The sequence below is a fragment of the Mesitornis unicolor genome, unplaced genomic scaffold (assembly GCF_000695765.1).
Source record: "Mesitornis unicolor isolate BGI_N332 unplaced genomic scaffold, ASM69576v1 scaffold4738, whole genome shotgun sequence".
Taxonomy (NCBI): Eukaryota; Metazoa; Chordata; class Aves; order Mesitornithiformes; family Mesitornithidae; genus Mesitornis; species Mesitornis unicolor.
This window is the reverse complement of record NW_010202393.1, coordinates 76,835-97,191: the sequence shown is the minus strand read 5'-3', so window position 1 is coordinate 97,191 and position 20,357 is coordinate 76,835. Positions and strand designations below refer to the sequence as shown.

The window sequence follows — 20,357 nt, the reverse complement described above, 5'->3', positions numbered from 1 at the left end:
TGACTGGCTCAAAAGTTTAGTTTAACCTCGAATTACTGTTGAAGAAGAACCAGGCAGTTTCTTTGCCTTGTGCCCTCATCTCATTGCTTAAGATCCTATAGTTCAAATGTGAGCAGTATTTCTCTTGTCATTACACCAGGTAGGAGGAAATCACAATTATAATCTGTGGGACTTTGCAATGCCAGTAGAGGTTTAAAATCCATGTGATCAGGGGAATATACAAAAAGCATGAGCATAACAGTCTTCCTGATCTATGCCTGAGTCTACAACTACACTGTAACATGGATCCTTTTTTCTGTTTTCGCTCTGTATCTCCACAGTGATTCAACTGAAATCGGTAGAAATATCTGGTGTAAAACTGGTGTGAGCAGGACCAGTCCAATACAGCATTGTTTGTTGGGTTTACTATTTCAGAAAAGCCACATTGGCAGGAAGTAATGAAGGCTTTAGTATTCTGCCTCATGCATTTCAGTAGGACGTAGGCTTTGGAGGGTTTTTATGCATGCAGGTCAGGGATCAGTGGGGCTCACTTCACTCCAGAGATGTCCCATGTGTGGTCAGGTATCTCCCTTCTCTGCCATAGCCTTCTCTCCCAAAGCTAAGTGATAAGAGAAGACCCAAGAGAGGTGAGAAAGCTTTGCAAGAGAGACGTAAATGTGGTAAAAATGCATGGAGTGCTTGACCAGACCTTGCCTTTCTCATCTCAACCAGCTATTGCTGGCACCGAGGCCTTACCCATGGGTCCTTGCAAGAAGTTACGAAATTCTGTCTTACATTAATGAGTTTCCACTGTTCTCGCAGCACACTGGTGACAGCCACACACAGCTCGTGCCTTGGGGAGCTCTGGTCATTGTCATTACATGATGCAACGCTCTGATTTCTCTTGGTTTTCTGCACCAGGACGAGGAGGAGATGGAGGAAGCCACCAATCAAAAGCTCGCCCTACAAAAGGCCAAGGAAGTGGCAGAAGTCAGCCCGATGTCTGCAGCTAACATTTCCATAGCGGCGTAAGCATTATTTTATTATTTGGGCATTTGACCATTTGGTTTCTGTTTTTCAGTGTCAGTATGTGTCTGTTCAACTGGAGCATCCCATAGTACTCTGTGAGCCCTGTTAAACCATCTCTGTTTCTGACAGGGCTTTAGGCTGACTGAATACTTCAGTGCTGACTGCTTAACCATGAATTGAATTAAGTATTTATTTTAGCTTGTTTTTCTTTGTAATGCCACATCTTTTGTCTTGTCTGTAAATAACTGCATTTTAGAGGGTTTTTTTTTAAGCTGTCCTCGGATAGATTTCACCAGGTGAAGTGTTATCGTTTCACTTTGGGTTTTTAATTACAAAAGGTATGTATGCACACAATCTATCAACTATTCTTTAATGATCTCTGCTTTGAGAATTTAAGTCTAAAGGCATCATTCTAAATATCAGACTGAAAAAAATACGCTTGACTGCTCTTTCTTTGCTGTTTGAAAGAGTGCTGGGCTTAATAAAATCAGGTACGTGAACAGTCACTGGTTTGTAGCTAGAAATATCAATTTGGATCTTGAGATGCAGGCTTTTCTGCATGGGTGCGGACATATGCACAGTTTCTGTGATACCAGAAAACCTTAGAAAACATTACCTCGGGGCCCACCTTTCCATAGACACTGATCTAAACCGAAGTGAAAAAATTTTCTGTAGGTGGGAATACTTGTCCAGATGTTGCTGAGGTCAGTGCAGAGTTCTACCTGCAAGGGAGGATTGAGAGGTGCCTACCTTGTGTGGATTGACTGAAAAGCATCTTCTTGAAGTTTCATCTGCCTCTTAGGGAATTTTAGTATCAGGGCAACCAGCATAAAAATTCTGGCTCTGGATTTTTTTATTGCAAAGTATCTGAAATGCAGCAGAATCCCTGCTTGTGCCTTCAGTGTAAATCTCTTGAGCCCTTTGTTACTGAGAGTTGAATCCTCTTCATTGAAGACAATAGGCTAAATGGAGCCAGTTCATCATATGCGAAGACAAAGAATAATATTAATTTATCTATTTTATTCTTCTTGCCCTTTTATTTTGCCTTTACTGCTTTAATCAGCTTCTATTTATGCTCTATCTGTTTGTTGGTTTTAAATATAATCCTTTCCTTACAATGATTTCCTGTCCAGTTTTGAAAAGAAGTCAAATGAGGATATTCGCTCTTCTTCTTTGATGAATTTCCTGGTACTGTTATTTTGAAATGCAAGATAATAATGCCTATTTTCTTCTTTTTTAATCAAAAGCATAGTGCATGTGAAGATTTCATAGAAATCAGCAAAAGAAAGCAATGGAGCAAAGCTTTTTGCACCACACAGTTAGTTACTTAAAATAACCTTATTCCCTGATTTTTCACCAGGCTTTCACCTGGTATTCAGTATCACAGGGCCAGTTTTGTGACCACAATTGAAAGTGAGTACAAAATTGTGACTTTCTCTTTATTTTGCCTCCAGATTTATCTGCCCAGTTCCCTACCTGCCACACTTGCACAGGCAGGTAATTAGGCTTACAAACATGCACCTCTGAAAGTGCAGCCGATCGCTTCCATGTCTCCGAACCATGACAACGTCTGGCAAAGCCATGGGACTTTAATTTGGGGGGACAAAAAAAAGCGTTAAGGTCGATAGGTTGGTGACTGAATGGATAATGACACGGAGGAGAAGGCAAAGGGGAAGCTGGGTGTTTTGGGACACAGCAGTAGATGTATGGATGGATTGCTGGCTGATGATCCAAAAGTTATTTAATGAACGCCTGCCCAAGCAATTTGTTTAATACATAAACACACCCATCGTGAACTCCAAAGGACCTTAGTAGCTACAGCTTTCAGGCCTGCACTGCCTCTCCCTTAGCTCTCCCTATCCAGAAGGGTGACAATGGGGACCCACGGGCAACAGCCAGATGTGCCTCATTGCTTCATTTCTTACTGCCTTGAGCTACACAGTGATCCTGAAGATGGAGCAAATGCCGTGTGGATGGCAAGACCTGTCAGATCAAGCCTCTGAGACAACTCAGAGCTGGACATGCTGAGAATGAAAAAGTCCTGGGGATGTTTGGAAATGGGATTTTTGGCATATGGAAAAGTCCCTGCAAAAACCAAACACCTGTAGAGCTTGGGTACCCTGAAATGGTGATGAATAGGGGCTGGGAAAAACTGGGCCCAAGCTACTAATGCCCTGCTGCAAAGATGGGTCTGCCCTATCGGTTTATAATTTTTTTTTCTCCTAAGGAATATTTTTTTCAGAATTTGATTTTATTTTCATAGTGTATGAAAATGAATTTCTATAACAACAGGCATGGATAGCATGGATCAGTGATCTGAAAACATCAATGTTTTCTCTACCTGCATCCATCAAAGCAGGTCTCTTGGGTCTTAGCAGAGGGCACCATGACTTGCATGTCCTTAGCTGTTTGTGTTCCTGATGTGCTTGTCCACCTCCCAGAGAGGTGACAAAGCCACCCTGGGGCTGAGTCTGGTGAAAAGCCCTATTGGTGGTTCTGCTGTTTCACCAGCAAGGTGCTGTGCTCACTGTTTTGCTGCTTTCCCTTGTCAGTCCTACACCAAGGACTGAGACCGTGTCTCCCCCATAGCCTCCTCCAGGTCACTGCATCCTCTGGCACGTTGTATCTACTCCTCCACCTCCAGCAGTTTTCCCATGCAAATTCAGTGTGCACTCATGGTTTATCTGCATTGGTTCTTCTGCTCTCCTCTGCCACTCCAGCCCCTCTTCACAACTGAGCTCCAGGAAATGTTCAATTTATTGCATCAGTTGCAAAATGTCACTTCATAGGCTTAAGAAACTCGTTGCTTGTTTGGATGTCAGCCTGCTTGGAGGGTCCGGAGAGGCACGTGCGCCCCAACACACGCAATAGGCTGCTGTGTGAGCCACAAATTGTTGTGTGGTTGATAGATGGTGTCATGGGGATCTGTTTTAATAATATAATTACAGTGGCATCGAGATATCATCTATCTTGCAACAGCCTCAAAGTGCTTTATTACAATATTCTACCTGTATTTGGTTTGTCGCTCCTGCTTCATCCATCTCTCAGGATTTCTATGATTTGTCTTCTGCTCCACCAAAGGAACTTAATGGGAACAGATCTGTCCAGTTTGTTTTTTCACCTGGTGAACTCTATCCTGAACGGGCCTTTTTGTTTTGTGGTTTTTCAGGTCTAAAAACTAGGTTGGTAGGTTGTTGTTGTTGTCACTGTTGCAATGTTTGGTTTAAAACAGAATATCTGTTTAACATGTGTTACTGCCTTTTAATTTGAGCCCATTGTTTCATTCTTATTTTTGTCAATTTTTTTTTTGTTTTCTGTTTAGCATTTTCCTTGCTTTGTTGTTTCTGGAGGTGAGTTTCTGGGTTTGTTCAGTTTGCCCAGCATTGTCTTTAAGACCCTCTGTTTAGTATGACATTTAAACCACTTGGCCTCTCAAACTGAGCGACTGTACAGACCAGCGGGTCTTCAGAGCAAACCATTGGTGCAGCTTCCTTGGCGGTGGGAATGGAGGAGGGGGGAAAAGGGGGCAATTACACAGGTGATGGATGTGCCAAGCACTTTGTGATCCCACTGGGAAGGCACCAGTGGAAGAGAGAGCCATGACGCCCATTCCTGTGGGTGACATGAAGACCTCAGTGCAAACCTAGTTTTATTTTCTGTATTTGCCTAAGCTGATGCCTGAACTCCCCGTATTTGAGTTCCTCCTCCACCTTTTCTGTTCCAGCCAGAGATGCACCAATGGCCCGTACAAAAGGGGCTGTGATGAGCACACCTAGCCTGGCGCAGGCCAGCAGAGCAGCCGGAGAGGACACAAGCTGTGGCTCACCCAGAACCCAGAGCCCGTGGGTTTCTCAATTGCCTCCCCTTCACCTTTTCTTGGGAAAAGTCTTAAAATAGCCATCACAGCAGCAAGCAAACATTAAATTTGTAGGAACCTGCTAAGCAGTTACGCTGAAGTCAGGCTGAGTGAACCTTTTTGCATTGTACTACTTAGAGGATTTTTTTAACTCCATGTGGGTTACAACTGTAGCAGACCCAAGAAGGTTATTCAGGGTAGGCTGTAGGCTGTGGGAGAACTTCCCTGATGAGGTGGATGAAACTTTGTATAAAGTGGCAGAGACAGTTCATGATTCGTGGGCACCAGAGCTCAGCACTGTCTGTAGAATTGCCCACTGCTGTTTTTTCAAAGTTACATATGCTTCCCAGGACAACTTTCCAGCCTCTAAAGCCCTCTTCCCCTTGCCAGGCTCTGACTGGTTTCTGCTGGTCCCTCACATGGTTGTTCAAAGTGGTTTACATTGTAATTGCACACCCACAGGTAGATACTGCCTGTTAACATGAACAAGCTGACTACTCACTATAAAAGTGCCAAGAGCAAATGCAGGTGGCACATCATTTCACAGGGTGTCCGTCCCTTTTGTACAGGTCTGGGAATGAAGGGGGGGTGGGTGCTCTGTTTCTCCAGGACATTTTCCATCTCAGAGGCTCCATATTTTCCTTTTGTCTTGGGAATACTGTGGTCTGTTGCCAAATCCCTGTTGGGCTGCCAGTACCCAACAGGACCCAGCAAGAAGCGTGCCTGAACACCCAGCCCATGAAACGTCCTGTGTTGGGTGATGTGTAGACTAGAAGAGGTGTTCTTTTTCTCTTGCTGGCTTGTGATTTCTTCCCTTTCTTTTTTCCCCCTTGACTTGTGTTGATGTGTGAGGTACTGTGATTCCTCCCATTAGTTTACCTTGTTGCCCTTGCTGTTGGTGTAACAGGGACTGAGTTACACCTAAAGACACCCTCTTGTACTCTGTCCCTCATGGATGGTAAGTAGCAGCAAGTAAAGCTCAAGCACTTCTGTCATTCTGATTTGGAAAAGGAGGCCCTCTCTGCTTCATGGCTTTACACCCTGCAGCTCCAGCACAAATGTAGTCAAATTTATGGTTTCAAAAAAGCAGACTCCAGCAATGGGAGAAGAGGAGGGAACCTGGAGTGCTGCAGGACTTGCATAACATTGACTGGCCAAGTTACAGGGATGCTTGGCAGGAGCAGAGCGCGGCCCCTGTCCTGCACTGCACCAAAGGAGGCAGGGATGATCACAGAGGTTCATTGCAGCCTCCTGCTAAGAGATGCTGAGATCTGCTTTCAGCAGTTAAAAGCAAAATTTCCACAGGTACTGCACCATGGTGGTGCTGAGTCAGGTAAATTAGGGCAGCCCAGTACATTCTCCTCCATCGTGAGTTTTCTGCTTGTTTTATCCAAGGAATTTCTTACCTGTGCTTTGAGGCATTTGTGCAGCCAAAGGCTCGTTCTCTCCAGGTTTTTTTTTGACATCCTGAGGGTTCAGCATCCAGCCAAAGCGTAAAGGGATCTCCAGCTTCAGAAACCTGGAAACAATAATATTCCTGGCCAACAAGCAGGGCATGCCAGCCCCGCTTTGAATCCTGCTCCCATTTCTTCTGACATGGTAAAAAATGGAGAAATACTGAAGTTCAGGCAAAATGCTTTACCTGGCTCTTCACCAGATTGTTTGCTCCGAGCAAAACTTTCACAATGCCTTTCATAATTTCTCTTTTATTCACTCCAGGTTGCTTGACTTCTGGATTGTTGTGCTATATACTTTGCCTAGACCAATATTTCAGTTCAGAATAATTCATTAATTTTAAGTAAATGTATGTTTAAAACTCTACTTACATGATATCCTAAGAACATTAGATTTTAACTGGACCTTCTGGCTTGCTAGTAATGATCGCTAACAGATTAAACTCTCATGGAAGCTGGAGAAAAAGTGCTGCAACTGAAAAGACAAATTCAGAAGGTGAAGGGATTTTGTTTTCAGTCTTGAGGAAGGTTCTTTGGATGATGTAGATGTATAAAAATTATTGTTTATATGAAAAAATTAGTGCCTCAAGCTGAGATCTATCAAGATACTTAAATCCTGTTTTTCTCTAGATTCCCTGCCGAAAGAAGAATAAATCTTTTTCTTCTTAAATCAGTGATTTCTGTATTTAGCATCCACCACATGTAACTGTGTTTATACAAACATTGGATGGAGGAGAATCTACAAAATCCTTGTGAATGAAAGCAGCTCCTCTCAATCACGTGTGATCCCAGCCTAAGCTACAACAGACCCGCGGTTTTTAGACCCAGTGAGCCGTATTTGGGAGGGGTCTGTGCTCAGGCACATCCCTGTACCTGTCAGGAGAGAGGTAGGTGCCTCCGAGGAGCAAACCCAAAGCAGAGACTGAGCAGAAGCAGCCTGGCACCAGAGTTTGGTTCTCTGGATGTGGCCCAGGATCCTCCCTCCAACCCACGCTCTTCTCCCCTGTGTCATGGGGCCAGAGTGGGAATTAGCATCCTGCTCCCACCTGGAAATAATTATCTGCAGCACAGCTGTAAAAGCAGTCACCACCTGTTTCTACAAAGACCTCTGTCCTGAGGTTCTAAAGATGACTCCTGCAGAGGACTTCCATTGTGTGAGTATAGCATATGGAGGCATAAAGTCCTAATATCATCGTGTGGCTTTTGGATCACCTTTTAATTTCTTTCCCCTTTTGGTTCTGTTTTTGGTCGTTTGATTGTTTCCCTGTTAACTAGAAGGTGATGTGTCTGTGGCTTCCACACTTTCTGAAGCTTGCCTGGTCTCCTACCAAGATGCACGCTGCAGTCTGCATTCGATAGGACACAGCCTGTATGAGTCTCCTCCCGATGTCTGTTATGGTTTCTCTTCTCTCCTTTTTTTTTTTTTCTTTTCTCACTTTTTGTTTTCTTTGTTTGTTTTGTTTTTGCATGTGCAGTTTTGTAAAGCAAACTCGAGGTACTGTATCTCGCAGCTCGTCAGTCTCCAGCGTAAATTCACCGTGAGTTGCTCTCTGTTACGATATTCAGTAAATGGATTTGATATATATTTCTGTATTTATAAACCTCCCTCTTTCCCCTTCTCCTGATGCCCTCACTTCCCCCTTGTTTTTTCCAAAAATCATTGTCATCATTATGGAAAGCCTCCAGACCAACATACGATGGAAGGACTGGAAGGTGTGCAACATTGCCATATAATGCTTGTGATTTGATCGTGAGCAACTCTGTAGTGTTCTGTACATTGACCATGATATTTTCCCCCTTTCCTTCCTTTGTTTTTCTCCCATCCCCTTAATTACTTTCCTTTTTTCCTTCCTTAACTACTTTCCCTCTCCTCTGCCCTCATTTGATGGCTCGTCTTGTTCTCACTTGTATTTTTGTTGTCCGTGTGTATTATGCGCTGGGCTGATGGCTTTGATATTCCACTCGTGTTTGCACTAAGGGTTCAATAGGAGAACGGGGGCCCACCACAAGTGCGCTCTTTAATGAAAGCTGGAGGAGGATTTTTTAAAGAACCTTCTGGAAATAGGGCCCAAGTGAGACTAAATTGAAAAAATCTTCATAAACATCCTTGGGAAACTTATACTCAAGAGAGCACGGGTTATGCCTGCACTTTCTAACCTTCTTGAGCTGGAGCTTAATGCTACAGATACTGCAAAAATGAGGCGCTTGGCAAGCTCCTATGTGCCCGTGGTTAAGCAAACACAGTGGTAGACCTGCCATTCACTCTACGTGCTTCCTAACAAACAAATCTTGCTGGCTTTGCTGTGAATCACAGATGCGTTTTGACACCGATGCAGGTTTGTAGAAAATACCATAGTTCCCTGCCGACTAATACAACAAAACTCATCATCAGCTTCTCATCAACCCATCTTAGTGTCTTTGCTCTGGGTTATACTTTTACCGTTTGACGTTCTCTTTCTTCTTTAATGCTTTTGGAGAGACAAGTAAGTGCAATTCCAACACATGTGGGTTTGTCCTTTCGTGCACCGTAGCAGGCACCAAAGGCACGGTGAAGCACTGGAGGTTTTCCTGACGTTGTCTTTGCTCCCCGGGTGTTTGGGGGGTCCTTGTCCACTGATGGATCTTGGATGCGTTTGTATTAAAAATATGTTGCTATGATGTGTGGTTTTAACTTCTGTGAATGAGCTCTTGTGACTAGCAAAACGAGGTGTGACACCTAGTCTGGGCTAAGGTCTGAGATCTCACGAGGCTGAGGTTGTTGGGGCAGTAGGTTAGATGGAGGCAGCTTTTGGCTCATTTCATCCAATGGATTTCCTGGCTGTCAAGGCAGAAATCTGTAGACAAGGTTTGCTGCCCTTTGGGTCTCCCTCACGCTGCCCTGTACCCCTGGCAAGAGGGAGGGGATGGTTAAAGGTGGTGATGGAGAGGTGATACCAAGCTGTCTGCTCTCCAGCACTTGAATTCACTCCAGTAAAAGTTGCACCAAACTGTTCTGATATTTGCACAGTTAGGAATAAAGCCTTGAACAAATGAAGAATTTGGCTTCTCTTCCAAACTTTGAGACAGAGCTGTCTTTTCAAAGGATGAAATGAAACTGCAGATACTAAAATCCCCTTGGCAGGAGGATTTGCCTGCATTCAGAGGCGTTTGCCATTGAGGTCTGTTGCTGACTCCCCATCAGCAATAAAGACAGTTTAATAGAGGCTTCTTTTGCTGATGTGACTCACATCTGCTTTCTGAACAGAATAAATTTTTGCTGCAAAAAGCTGTAACTGAGGATTCTCATCCTCTTTAACATTTCTATGCACCGTCTGGGCAGTACTTTGTAATTTCCTATGCAAACCAGGGCCATTCTTGACAGATGAGCTGAGTGTGTGTTTTCTTCTCTGTGGGTATCTACAGAACATTCCCCTAGCAAAACCCCTTGTTTTAATTAAATCAAGGACTGGACTTTGTAACAGTGTGCAACATATAAAGTTCCCAGCCATCACAGAGCATCAGTAGAGTCCCCTGAGGTGCAAAGACATCTGAAGGTCTTATTTACTCAGTGTAAATGTCATGGTTAGACATATGGTTTTTTATTTTAAATTCAAATAGATAAACTGGAGCAACTCCTCTTAGGGACATGCAGGTGTGGTAGACTCTGATTCCCTGGATGAATATGGATATAGGTTCAGGATGCCTTTATATCGGTGTTTCTACTCACTGTGAGTGCTGTTGCTGTGATTGCACTGAATTGATATTTGTTTTAATTTTTGTGCACAGATGAAGGTTGCACAGTAATCTACTAATCTAAAAGAGCCTATAAAAGGTGCAAAAACTCTTGTTCTTTTTTTTAATCTTTTGGTTGCTCAAACAGCATGAATTACCATGTGCCTTTAATGTCAGTGAGAACCAGGATCTGCAGAACCATGGTCGTCTATTCTGAAAGAACAAAACTTATTCAAAAGTCTTTTGAGATAGAGAATTGAGGGTTTTTTCCCCAATATTCTTTCTTTGATTATTTTTCTAAAAAAATATAATATCTAAACTGGTAAGAAACCAGTAACAAAATACTGCTAGTTTCTTAAAAATGAATTTTAAAAAATAAAGAAAAATCAAGGTGAGTCACTTTCCTGTGCTAATTCCAGGCTTTTGTGCTCTGAGAAATTTATGAAACAAGCAATGCAAGCAGTATGAAATCCATTTTTAATTCACTGAGGAGAGGTAATTAAATACAGATATGCTCTATTTCTTTAAGTAGATCAGCATTTATCTAAAATACATACTGAAATTGGCAACTAATTTTATATGTACATAGGCGATGACACACAGCTAAGCGAATAATTATGTTGTTTTTTTTCCAATAGTATGTATTTAAGAGTTATGGGAGCTTGAATTTTCATATGAATCCTTTTTATATCTCCATGGCTGATGAAATCCAAACCAGTGCATATAGTACCTTGAGGTTTTAAAACGGTATTGCTATTGTTTATTATTTATTTCTGTTGTCATATTTATTACATGACAAGTCAGTCATTGCTTGGACATGAAAAGTGCCATGTTCTTAAGGCATTTTTCTAGAATGGTAAATAAAGCAGAAGCCGGTGTTTCACAAGCTGGGGATTATTTTTCCAGAAGTACTGAACACCTGATACCACAAATAGGATTTTTTTTTTCCTTTTTTCCTTTGAGCAGCTCTTTTTCTCCCACCTCACCCATCACAGCATCTCTGCTGCATCCATCGAGCTGTAGACAAGCTGATAGCGACCAAAGGGAAATTAAAAAGCTTCAGTATCTTGTACCAGGATGAATTTGCCATTTGCCATCCAAGAACCCAAATTGTTCTTGATGTCTATCGCTTGCCTTGGTATATTCATTGCAGTGGCCATCTGCTTTATTTCCATCCTCACAGTGCAAAAAAAGGGGCTGTGACATCGTTCTCTGATGGGTTTTGTCTTGGTTTTGATGAAAAGCCTGGAGCTCACAGTGAGACTTTGGCCATAGCAGAGTCTGGTCTGGGCCGTTGCAGTGGGATTGCCAGGATGGCTTCTGGAGAGTGGGACATGAACGCTTCAGAGGAAAAAAAATAATTTAAAATAAATATAATTTGGATTTTAGGAGAAACGTATAGTTCCATGTATTTAACCTAGGTGTGGGTTTTCTTAAATTGGGCCGTAGCAATGTGGCTTTTAACTTGCATTTTTTTAAAATTTTACTTTTAACTGTCTCCCTGTTATTTATTACTAAGTGTGCAATCACTTGATCACAATTTATTTTATTTTAAATTTTAAGCTTGGAAAAAACCTCTAAGATCAAGTCCCACCGTCAATCCAATGCTACCATGCCCACAATGTTTTGTTATAACTGAAGTACCAAACGAGACAAGACTTGAGATCTGAAAAGGGATGCTGTGACTAACGAAAGCAATATAACTTGAGACAGAATATGATTTTTCTGGCATTTTCTTAAGATCAGAACATGTGTAAAACTAAGCCTCGTATTTATACATCTGGGATTAGCAAGTGTTTCACTTTTACTGAAAACAACTAGAAACTCTTCTTATTAGAGCAGTAGGGAGCAGCATGTGGGATGGTGAGTTATGGGTGAGCATAATCATTCTGTTCTTCTGAAAAAACTTGAGCTGAAAGCAATAAAACTTTTCCTACATGAGCACTGGAAAGCTTGGATGAACTTTGCATCACATCAGATGTGCAAAACCAAGTGATAGGGCTTGAAGCAGCAGCATGTCATGATCTCATTAATGGTTATAAATTTGTAAAGGGTGTCAGGAGGAAGGAGCCAGGCTCTGCTCTGGGATGGCCAATGCCAGGACAAGGGGCAATGGTCCCAAGCTGGAGCACAGGAGGTTCAAGCTGAAGATGAGGCCAAACTTTGTGAGTGTGAGGGTGGCAGAGCATGGCCCAGGCTGCCCAGAGAGGTTGTGGAGTCTCCTTGTGTGGAGACACCCAAAGCCCTGGCCGTGTTCCTGTGTGACCTGGTCTAAGTGATCCTGCTCTGGCAGGGGTTGGGCCGAGTGATCTTTCGAGGTTCCTTCCAACTCCTAATATTCTGTGATTCCGTGATTTGTACTGCTTTTAAGTGGCCATGGACACTTCATGAGTAGTAACTAAATGCTAGAGCTTTCCTAAATTTTCCTCTGGCATCTCAGCTGCTTCCTCCTGCTAAGCCCAATTACCTGTGGTCAGCACATCCTGTATCCGCAGTTCTCCAAATTGTCTAAAAGAGCAGGAGTGGAAATTCAAGTTGAGGATGGTAATAATGAAAAAAATAAAAATACTGCATTTTGTGAACTTTCTTGATCTAAGAAGGTGGCATCTATGATAGTTTGAAAGGTATTTCAAATTTCAGTTGCAGGTTTCTGAACAGAAGGATGTGATGTATGGCCAATATTGTATTAGGTTTAGACCACACTCAAAATGTAGAGTTTCTAGCTAAAAGACATGAAATGAACTCATGAAAGAAAATGTTTTCTTTCTGGGGAACTGAAATATCAAAAATTCTATTACGTAAAACCAAAAATCAAATTAAAGAATGATGTTGTAAGAGCCTGGGCAGCATTTTCCACGTCTGTCCCTGGTAATGGGGTTTGTGATGCACACGGCTACACCGTCTCAGTGGGAGAGCGCAGGGCACCTCCTGAGGGAGCTCAGCAAGAAGAAAAGGTGCTAAAGCATCCAAGCAGCAACTCCTGGGGTCACCGGCAAAGCAGATTTAAACACTGGTGGGGAGTTCAGCTGAAAGAAAATTGTTTTATCAAACCAAACGGAGATAAAACATTCTGCTCTGTGCGTGTCTACCCCAAGCTAAAATGCTGCATTGTATTTGCCAAGTGGAAAATTGAGACATGGAGAGAGCTTCTCTGAGTTTATGAAAAGAAAATATGATTTTAGTGGAAAGGTTTTATGCATTGCATTTTCTGTTGAAGCTGTATTTTAACAAGAAATTCCCTTTCATCTGTAATTGGAACACATTCTTTCATGCCCGCAACCTAATGTGTAGGTATTTTTAACATCAAATTATTATGTTCCTAGTCAGCTTTCATTCATTATTTACTAAAGCAAAATATTAAGGATTGCACTTATGCAGCTGATTAAACCAGTAGTTCTGAGAAGTAAAGTGTCATTAACTAAAGCAGTGTTTTAAAAGGTCATGATAACAAAATCTTTAATCGTTGAGGAATGATCTAAGATTAGAATATGACTAAAAATACGCTTTCCTTTCTTGGACAATCTAAACAGCACTGGTTGCGTTTTTTATTTATACCAATATTAGTCACTGATTCATTAATATGAATTTTATTTGATTTTACATGAATTTTATGGTTTTCTTTCTAGCCACAGGCAGGAGTTGTTTGATTGCTGGCTTCTTATTCTAAGCAAAAACAGTGGAGTTACTTAGAGAAGTGTATTAACAGTAATATATTCTACAGCATTTTGAGCCCAGAGGACCTGAAAACTTGAGTGTATTGCCAGTACCCTTTAAAGAGTTGGAAATATTCTGTAGACAGAAAATAGGGATGGGGAGTAATTGTAAGGAAAGTGAGTTTACATTAATCTTTGTACTACGTCCATAAATCAGAGGTGATAAATGTGTTTTCCCTAATGGATTCAGAAGGATTTTCAGAAGCAAACAGTGAACAGGATTTCAGATAACGAGTTGACTTCATAAATAGTTTTCTCTGGTGGAAAGAAATATATGTTATCACAAAGGCTCATTTTTTTAATCAGTTTGGACAGGTCATGCTATGCTGTGGCGTACTGTGCTTGTGCTGTAGATGTGTCTGCTCCAGTTCATGCAGCGCCCAGTCACAAACTGGCCCAAACTGGAGGAAGCAGAGGAAATGTCTTTGTCCTGCCTGTGTTTTTCCATCTCTTCTGCGGTTCTTTGCTCTGTGCGTAGGCACTGCTCCCTCGCGTGCAGGCGGCGGTGGTGACCCTGTGTGTGGCTGGGAGGTGACGTCCCTGTGGTGCCACAGAGGGTCACAAGCTCTCCTCTGCGAGGAGGTGCCACCGAGTGTTGGGAGAGGGGGAGCTGTCACATATGTCCCTGCTCAGTTGTTGTGGGAACATGTTGAAAACCAGAGTCAGATAAATTTAACTGGACAAGCAGGCGACATGTTCCCTCCAGTTGCTGCCACTTTGGCCTGAAAACCCTAAATGCTGTCCCCAGAGGGACCAACCTGCTGGGTTGCTTTGATGCCATCTCCTACAGCAGCCTTGATGCGCGCTGGCACTTGCTCCTGATGTTCTTGACTGGTTTGAATACGATAATGAGCTTGCAGGCAGGCTCTCATGTTTTCCTGTTTGTGTTTTTACTGTGCTTCATATATTTTCTGATCTATTTTTTTCCTATATCTTTTCATGTAGAAAGAAGAAAGGATGCAGTCATTACTTCTCAGCCTCCTGGTCTTTGACTTGTTAGTGACCACAGCCCAGGGGTGGCTGTGTGGTGATGTCTTTTGGCAATCACCTCAGCTGCTTGTGTCAGTGTTAAGGAGCCATATCATTTCTAGATGCTGAGAATTTTGGATCTGTAATGTCAGTATCTGTTTTAAGGAAGGTATTTGAGCAAAATAGGCTTAGTTAGTATGTGCATTACTTGGTTTCTCCGGGTTCTCAGTGGTGTATGTACCTGGCAGCACCTTTCAGTTAACCATCAGTCAATAACAGAGGAGGCTTTAGCACCTCAGAGATAACTTAAAGGCTGATTTAGGTTCTTGGTGTAACTGAAGCAAAACTAAAAAAATCCCTCCTGAAGTGACACAACTTGTGTCAGAGGCAGCAGTTCCCGAGTGTCTCCTCTGTGCTGTGCGATGAGTCCACCAGCCCTGCATTCTCACCATTCCTCCTCACCACCTCCCATCTGATTTAGGAGATTTTCTTTATTTCTTGGCTTTGATGGGCTCAGCACAGGCACTGATGGAGAGGCTGTGTCCATGGAAGTTCTCAGATGTTTTATTGTGCGTTTTGCTTTGGAAAGTCTCCTGAGGGAGCCTGGGGCTTTGCATCCCACCACTGAATGGTGCCTGTCCCATGGAGATGGAGCACAGGATGCTCCCGGCAGCATAGGTGGTTGTGCTCTTCTCTGCTCTCTCAGTTTGTAGGTAAATTGATGGCTTCAGTCAGTGTAAGGGCAGTTTCCCAACTCCAACATGTTATTACCAGTTATACTTCAGTGTTGACAGCTCACTCTGGCTGTTCAAAGCACACACCTGAAGCTGGTCCTCGCCCCAAGGACTTTCATTAAAAGGAGGCTTTGCAAGTTACTCATGAATTCCTTCTAAAACCAAGTAAATCTGCTGGTGAGTGATAGCGTTTGTGTCTCTCATGATGTAGAACCAAAATGAAATGGTAGGTTACTGCCTGTTATACCTGATGTTCATCTCCTGAGCTAGGAGTCACTGGCACAGCTGGGGGATGAGGGATGCTCTCCTCTAATAAGGAGCCTGCTCTCCCTTCGATGTGGGATTTTTGGTGAGTGGGGCTATAAGCTATGTCCCCAGAAGCTTCTGGTATCACTTTTACATTTAGAACTGTGATTTTTGTCACTTGCTCTTCCACTGGGGTGTGAATGGGGCACTCAGCAGGTAGAAAATTGGCCCAGAATGTGCCTCTTGGGAATGGAGGATGTAGATTTTTAGTTATGGTGAATAGCTGCACTCACTCTGATTTCTGGTTTAAATCAGATTCCTTCACATATGTCCTGGTGCCCTCATCCCATCGGCAGTGAGTGTTTTAAGTAGGTATTTTGTCCTTTTAGCAGAAGCAGGCAGCAGCCCCCTCCATGAAGAACCGATCCCTCCGCTGAGCTGGGAGACACAAAACCTTTCCGACAGCTCCCGCTGCACCACGTGAACGCATCTGAACGCCTTCCCCCGAGGTCTGCGCATGGTGACAGACCCTGACAGTCCCAATCGGTGCAAAAACATGCAAAAGCTGCTTCCTACTGCCAGGGGAGTCCAAAAAGTATGGAAGGAAAACAGGTCTGCCTCCCTGGGGCTGTGTGTTAGGTGCTGGAGGTCTGTGAGCTGCAGAGGTCAGACTAGTGTGGTTCAAAAACCCAAATAAATGGTTTTCCTCTCTTTGTTAGAAATTTTGTTAAGCAAGAAAATGGTTGCTGAGCATCCAGCTGAATCCAAGACCCCACCCTGGAAGTCAGTGGGTTTACTTTGATTTTATACAAAAGCAGAATTTGATTTGCAATCTTTAGGAGGAAAGGAAAAAAAAGCTTCCCGTCCTGCACTGGCTTAGGCAGGTGACTCATTCACATGGGGAGGTCAGAAACCAAGTGCTGTGCTGAAAAATCAAAGCATCAAGGCATTGCCAATGGAGGTATCCTCATCACAAGAGATGACAGGGACAGAAAAGAGCAGGTCTTTCCAGAGGACAAAGGTGCTCTCACCACATCTGCACCTATGTGTGACTCCCCCAGTCCCCGGGGTCTTTTCATGGTACACAGATCCGTTTTCCTTTCTTTCTTGTACTTTTCCAGGTTCTGGTGATGCTTGGGCTAGATGGCCCATCCTCCCCTCAGAAGGATGTGGGCGTTCAGGGCACCCAAGGGGGCAGGGCAGCCTGGCCAGTGGTCCCTCTGGCTGGTGGCAGCATGCTCAGGCTCAGACCCTCAGGAGTAGATTTCATTTCCCCTCATTCCTCCTGCTGATCTAACTTCTGCTCGCCACTAATTTGCTCATCCAGATGTGTCCAAGTGGGGAGGAAGGTGCTGGGAGCTGTGGGGAAGCCTTGCAGGCTGTTTGCAAGCTCTGGCTGTGCTGTACGATTTTTGTGCGTGGAGATTTTAACCCTTCACACTACACTTGAGGCTTCCAAGGGGGATGGCTGCATTTTAGAAATCAAAATAACTCCTTTCCCAATGATCTGTTTCATGGTGCCTAACACGTGTGGGGGCAAACTAACACCAATGGTCCTGCTGGCTTTTCCTGCTCATGTTCTCTGCCAGCCATTCTTTCTCCATTCCTGTAATTTCTTTGGTTCAACCCTCTGACACCCTGTCTCAGCTAATTTTCTCTCTCTCCTTTTTTTTTTTTTAAATTGCTTTTTAGGGTACTAGAAGTTGGATACTAACTTTTCACCTTCCTCCCCTCCTTAGCAAGCAGCAGAACTCCTCCAAATCTAAGTCCGTTTGGGAGCAGAGGACCAGCCAGATCCGGATGCACAATTTCCGTGCCAGCTGTGAGGCGCTGTACAATGAGCTGGACCCAGAGGAGCGGGTACGTTACGCCACCACACTCCACATCAGACCAGACATGAAGACTCACTTGGATCGACCACTCGTGGTGGAGCCGAGGAGTGAAGGGAGGAACAACATCAACAAACTGAGCCCTGTGGACGTGCAGGAGGTGGAGCAGACCAAAGTCAGCTCTATGGATGGAGCAGAAGCTCCGCGAAAGCACCACCGGCATCGGGATAAGGAGAAACTGGGAGAGCAGGAGAAGGGTGATGTGACCAAGGATGAGAACGGGGAAGCCACTGCCAACAATAAGGAGGAGCGGCACAGGCAGCACAGGAGCCGCAGCAAGGAGGTGGAAGGGGGCAGTAAGGAAGGGAAGAGCGAGCGCAGCAGGGGTCAGGAAGGGGGAAAGAGGCACCATCGCCGAGGGTCGGTGGAAGAAGGTGCTGAGAAGGAGCACCGTAGGCATCGGACTCACCGGCACTCTGCCGAACGGCAAGGCAAGGAAGGCAACGGGACAATCAACGGGGCCAGGAGCGAGCGGCGTTCTCGACACCGGGGAGGGTCGAGGACTGGGAACCGGGAAGGAGAGCCTGGGTCCAAGGGTGAGAATGGAGAAGAGCCTCACAGACGGCACAGGTTGAGGAACAGAGCGCTGTCGACGTACGATTCGGTGGAGAAGGAGAACGGGGAGAAAGAGGGGGAGGCTGGCGAGAAAGAGCATCGGAACCATCAGCCCAAGTGAGTGAGTGTTGCGTGGCCAGACTTGACCCTGGGACAGCTCGGGGGGCGTGAGACGTGTTTCAGGAAATTACTTATTGTCCTTCCTATGGCATTCCCTGCTGTTGTTCTTGCACTCACACTTGCTATGTTTGAGCACGTTTTGATTAAATCGGTAATGACAGAGGCTCCCAAAGATGATTTCAGTCCACGATGACCCATAGAGCAGCTCAGGCTTAAGGAAAGCAATAACTTTGATGTAAATACCATCAGACCCTCTAGGACTTAACTTGGAGCGGAGTTTCATAGCCTTTGAAGGAAGTTTCTGAGGGACGTGCTTTTAAATAGCATCCAGTCTCACTTCTAGCCCTTTGGTTTTCTCTTTTTTACGGGGAGCCTGTCAGCTGCATCACCAGTTGTTACAGCACGTGGCCTCCTCCATTAAGAGCAATGATGTACCCCATTTGGTTTAATTCTTATGTAAGTCAAGTGAGAAAAGTAGTACTCGGGAAGCATTTGGAGTAGTTAATAAAGAAGGATAGATTGCCTTTTCAGCTTTATTAGTTTGATGGAAAAGAAATTTCCCTGGGATTCTTTAGAATAGAGTTCATGTCACCATGGAGAGCTGTGAGTGGCACTGAGATAATAATTTTCCTGTCTGTATTATCTTCCTTTCAGATAGATTTCAAAACACTTTGCATGCTGTTTAGTTCGATCACGCGCACAAGCTCCCTTTTCTCCTCGCTGAAACACAGCCACTGCTACAGAGGAATGCAGAGGCTGCTCAGCTGCTTTCAGCAACGTTACAGGGTGGTTTAGGACTGGAAAAGAGAATCACTAAATTTAAATAAGGCCTCAGGAGAACATTACGAAGCAGCCTTCATTCAGAGACCAGCTGATGCTGGAAAGCTAATGCTATGGTTACATGCAAGAGCCATGTGGTCCTTGCTTATGAACCTCAGTTCCGAGTCTCATTAAACTGAATAAAGTGACTTTCAGTGGCTCAGTTCCTCATAATGCTGTGCTTGGATGTTGGCTCAGAAGGTCGAAGGTCTCAGGGGAAAAGTTCCCATGCTGTGCTGTCTGTAAGTAAGTTATCCTGCAGCCTGTGACTTTTCTGCAAAGGACCTGCATGGAGAAAAAAGTCCATGGAACATAGCAAGTGGTGCAGCATCAGGGTACGTGTGCTCTCTGAACCCCTCTTGAGCTGTATTTAGTAAAATCTGCTTTTCTACCTTAGGGAGAATCAGTGTGAGATTGAGGCCAGTGGCAGTGTGAGTGTCCCTGTGCACACCCTTCCCAGCACCTACCTGCAGAAAGTGCCGGAGCAGCCCGAAGATGCTGACAACCAGAAGAACGTGACGCGGATGATTCAGCCACCTCTGGACAAAACCACCACTGTGAACATCCCTGTCACCATCACTGCCCCGCCAGGGGAAACCACTGTCATACCAAGTGAGTGCCTTTGTCCTCCTGCTTTTTGCTATTAAATTGCCAGAAAAGAGCTTAACTTCCCAAGGAGCAAGCAGTACAAGTTGGTGATGAAGGCTCTCCTGGCCACCAGCATCCTTGCAATAGGTGGGCAGGAGAACTTGTTGATACAGGCTGTACCATTCATGCAGCCTGTGGGAGCTCAAAATGGGTTCCTGGGTCACCTGGTGACTCTGGAAAATGCCATATAAAGTTCCCTGGAGATGGCTCACCCAAAGAACATATTTGCATAAGAGAAAGATGAAGAAGCAAGAGAAACAGCACAATGTAGGAACTGAGAGCCGTGCAGCAAACCAGTCAAGACCTTGTTGTGAGCACAGAAGGAGGTCCTCTGTTTTCCACTTTTCTGCTGCCATGCTGCAAGCTCCTACACCAACAGTGCTGTGTTATGGGTCCTCTGGTGTCCCAGGGGCCCATCTGACCAAAGACCCCTCAGCAAAGGACAAGGGTGGCAGTGGCATTGCATTGAAGCCCACAGACCAAATTCATGCTTCTTGGCTTTCTAGCTGTGGAGCAGCAGGTCTTCCCTGGCTTCACAGCATCCATTGCATGACCCTGCTGTGTTGGATTCCTGCAGACTGTGTCGTTTTAGAGCTTCTTGCAATCCTCTGCATCTCAGTTTCAGCACATTTCCC

The 20,357-nt window shown here is 44.3% G+C and overlaps 1 protein-coding gene across 1 annotated transcript in view; it reads left to right on the top strand.

Annotated features, from left to right (window-relative positions):
* Positions 1-894: 894 nt before the first annotated feature.
* LOC104545275 (voltage-dependent N-type calcium channel subunit alpha-1B-like) overlaps positions 895-20,357 on the top strand; it is a gene marked incomplete at both ends in the record, with an annotated part of 87,672 nt that continues 68,209 nt past the window's right edge. The window contains 3 exons of the mRNA XM_010190371.1: positions 895-1,007; positions 17,431-18,252; positions 19,472-19,686. Coding sequence (XP_010188673.1) covers positions 895-1,007; positions 17,431-18,252; positions 19,472-19,686 — 1,150 coding nt within the window. The remainder of the gene's footprint in view (positions 1,008-17,430; positions 18,253-19,471; positions 19,687-20,357) is intronic.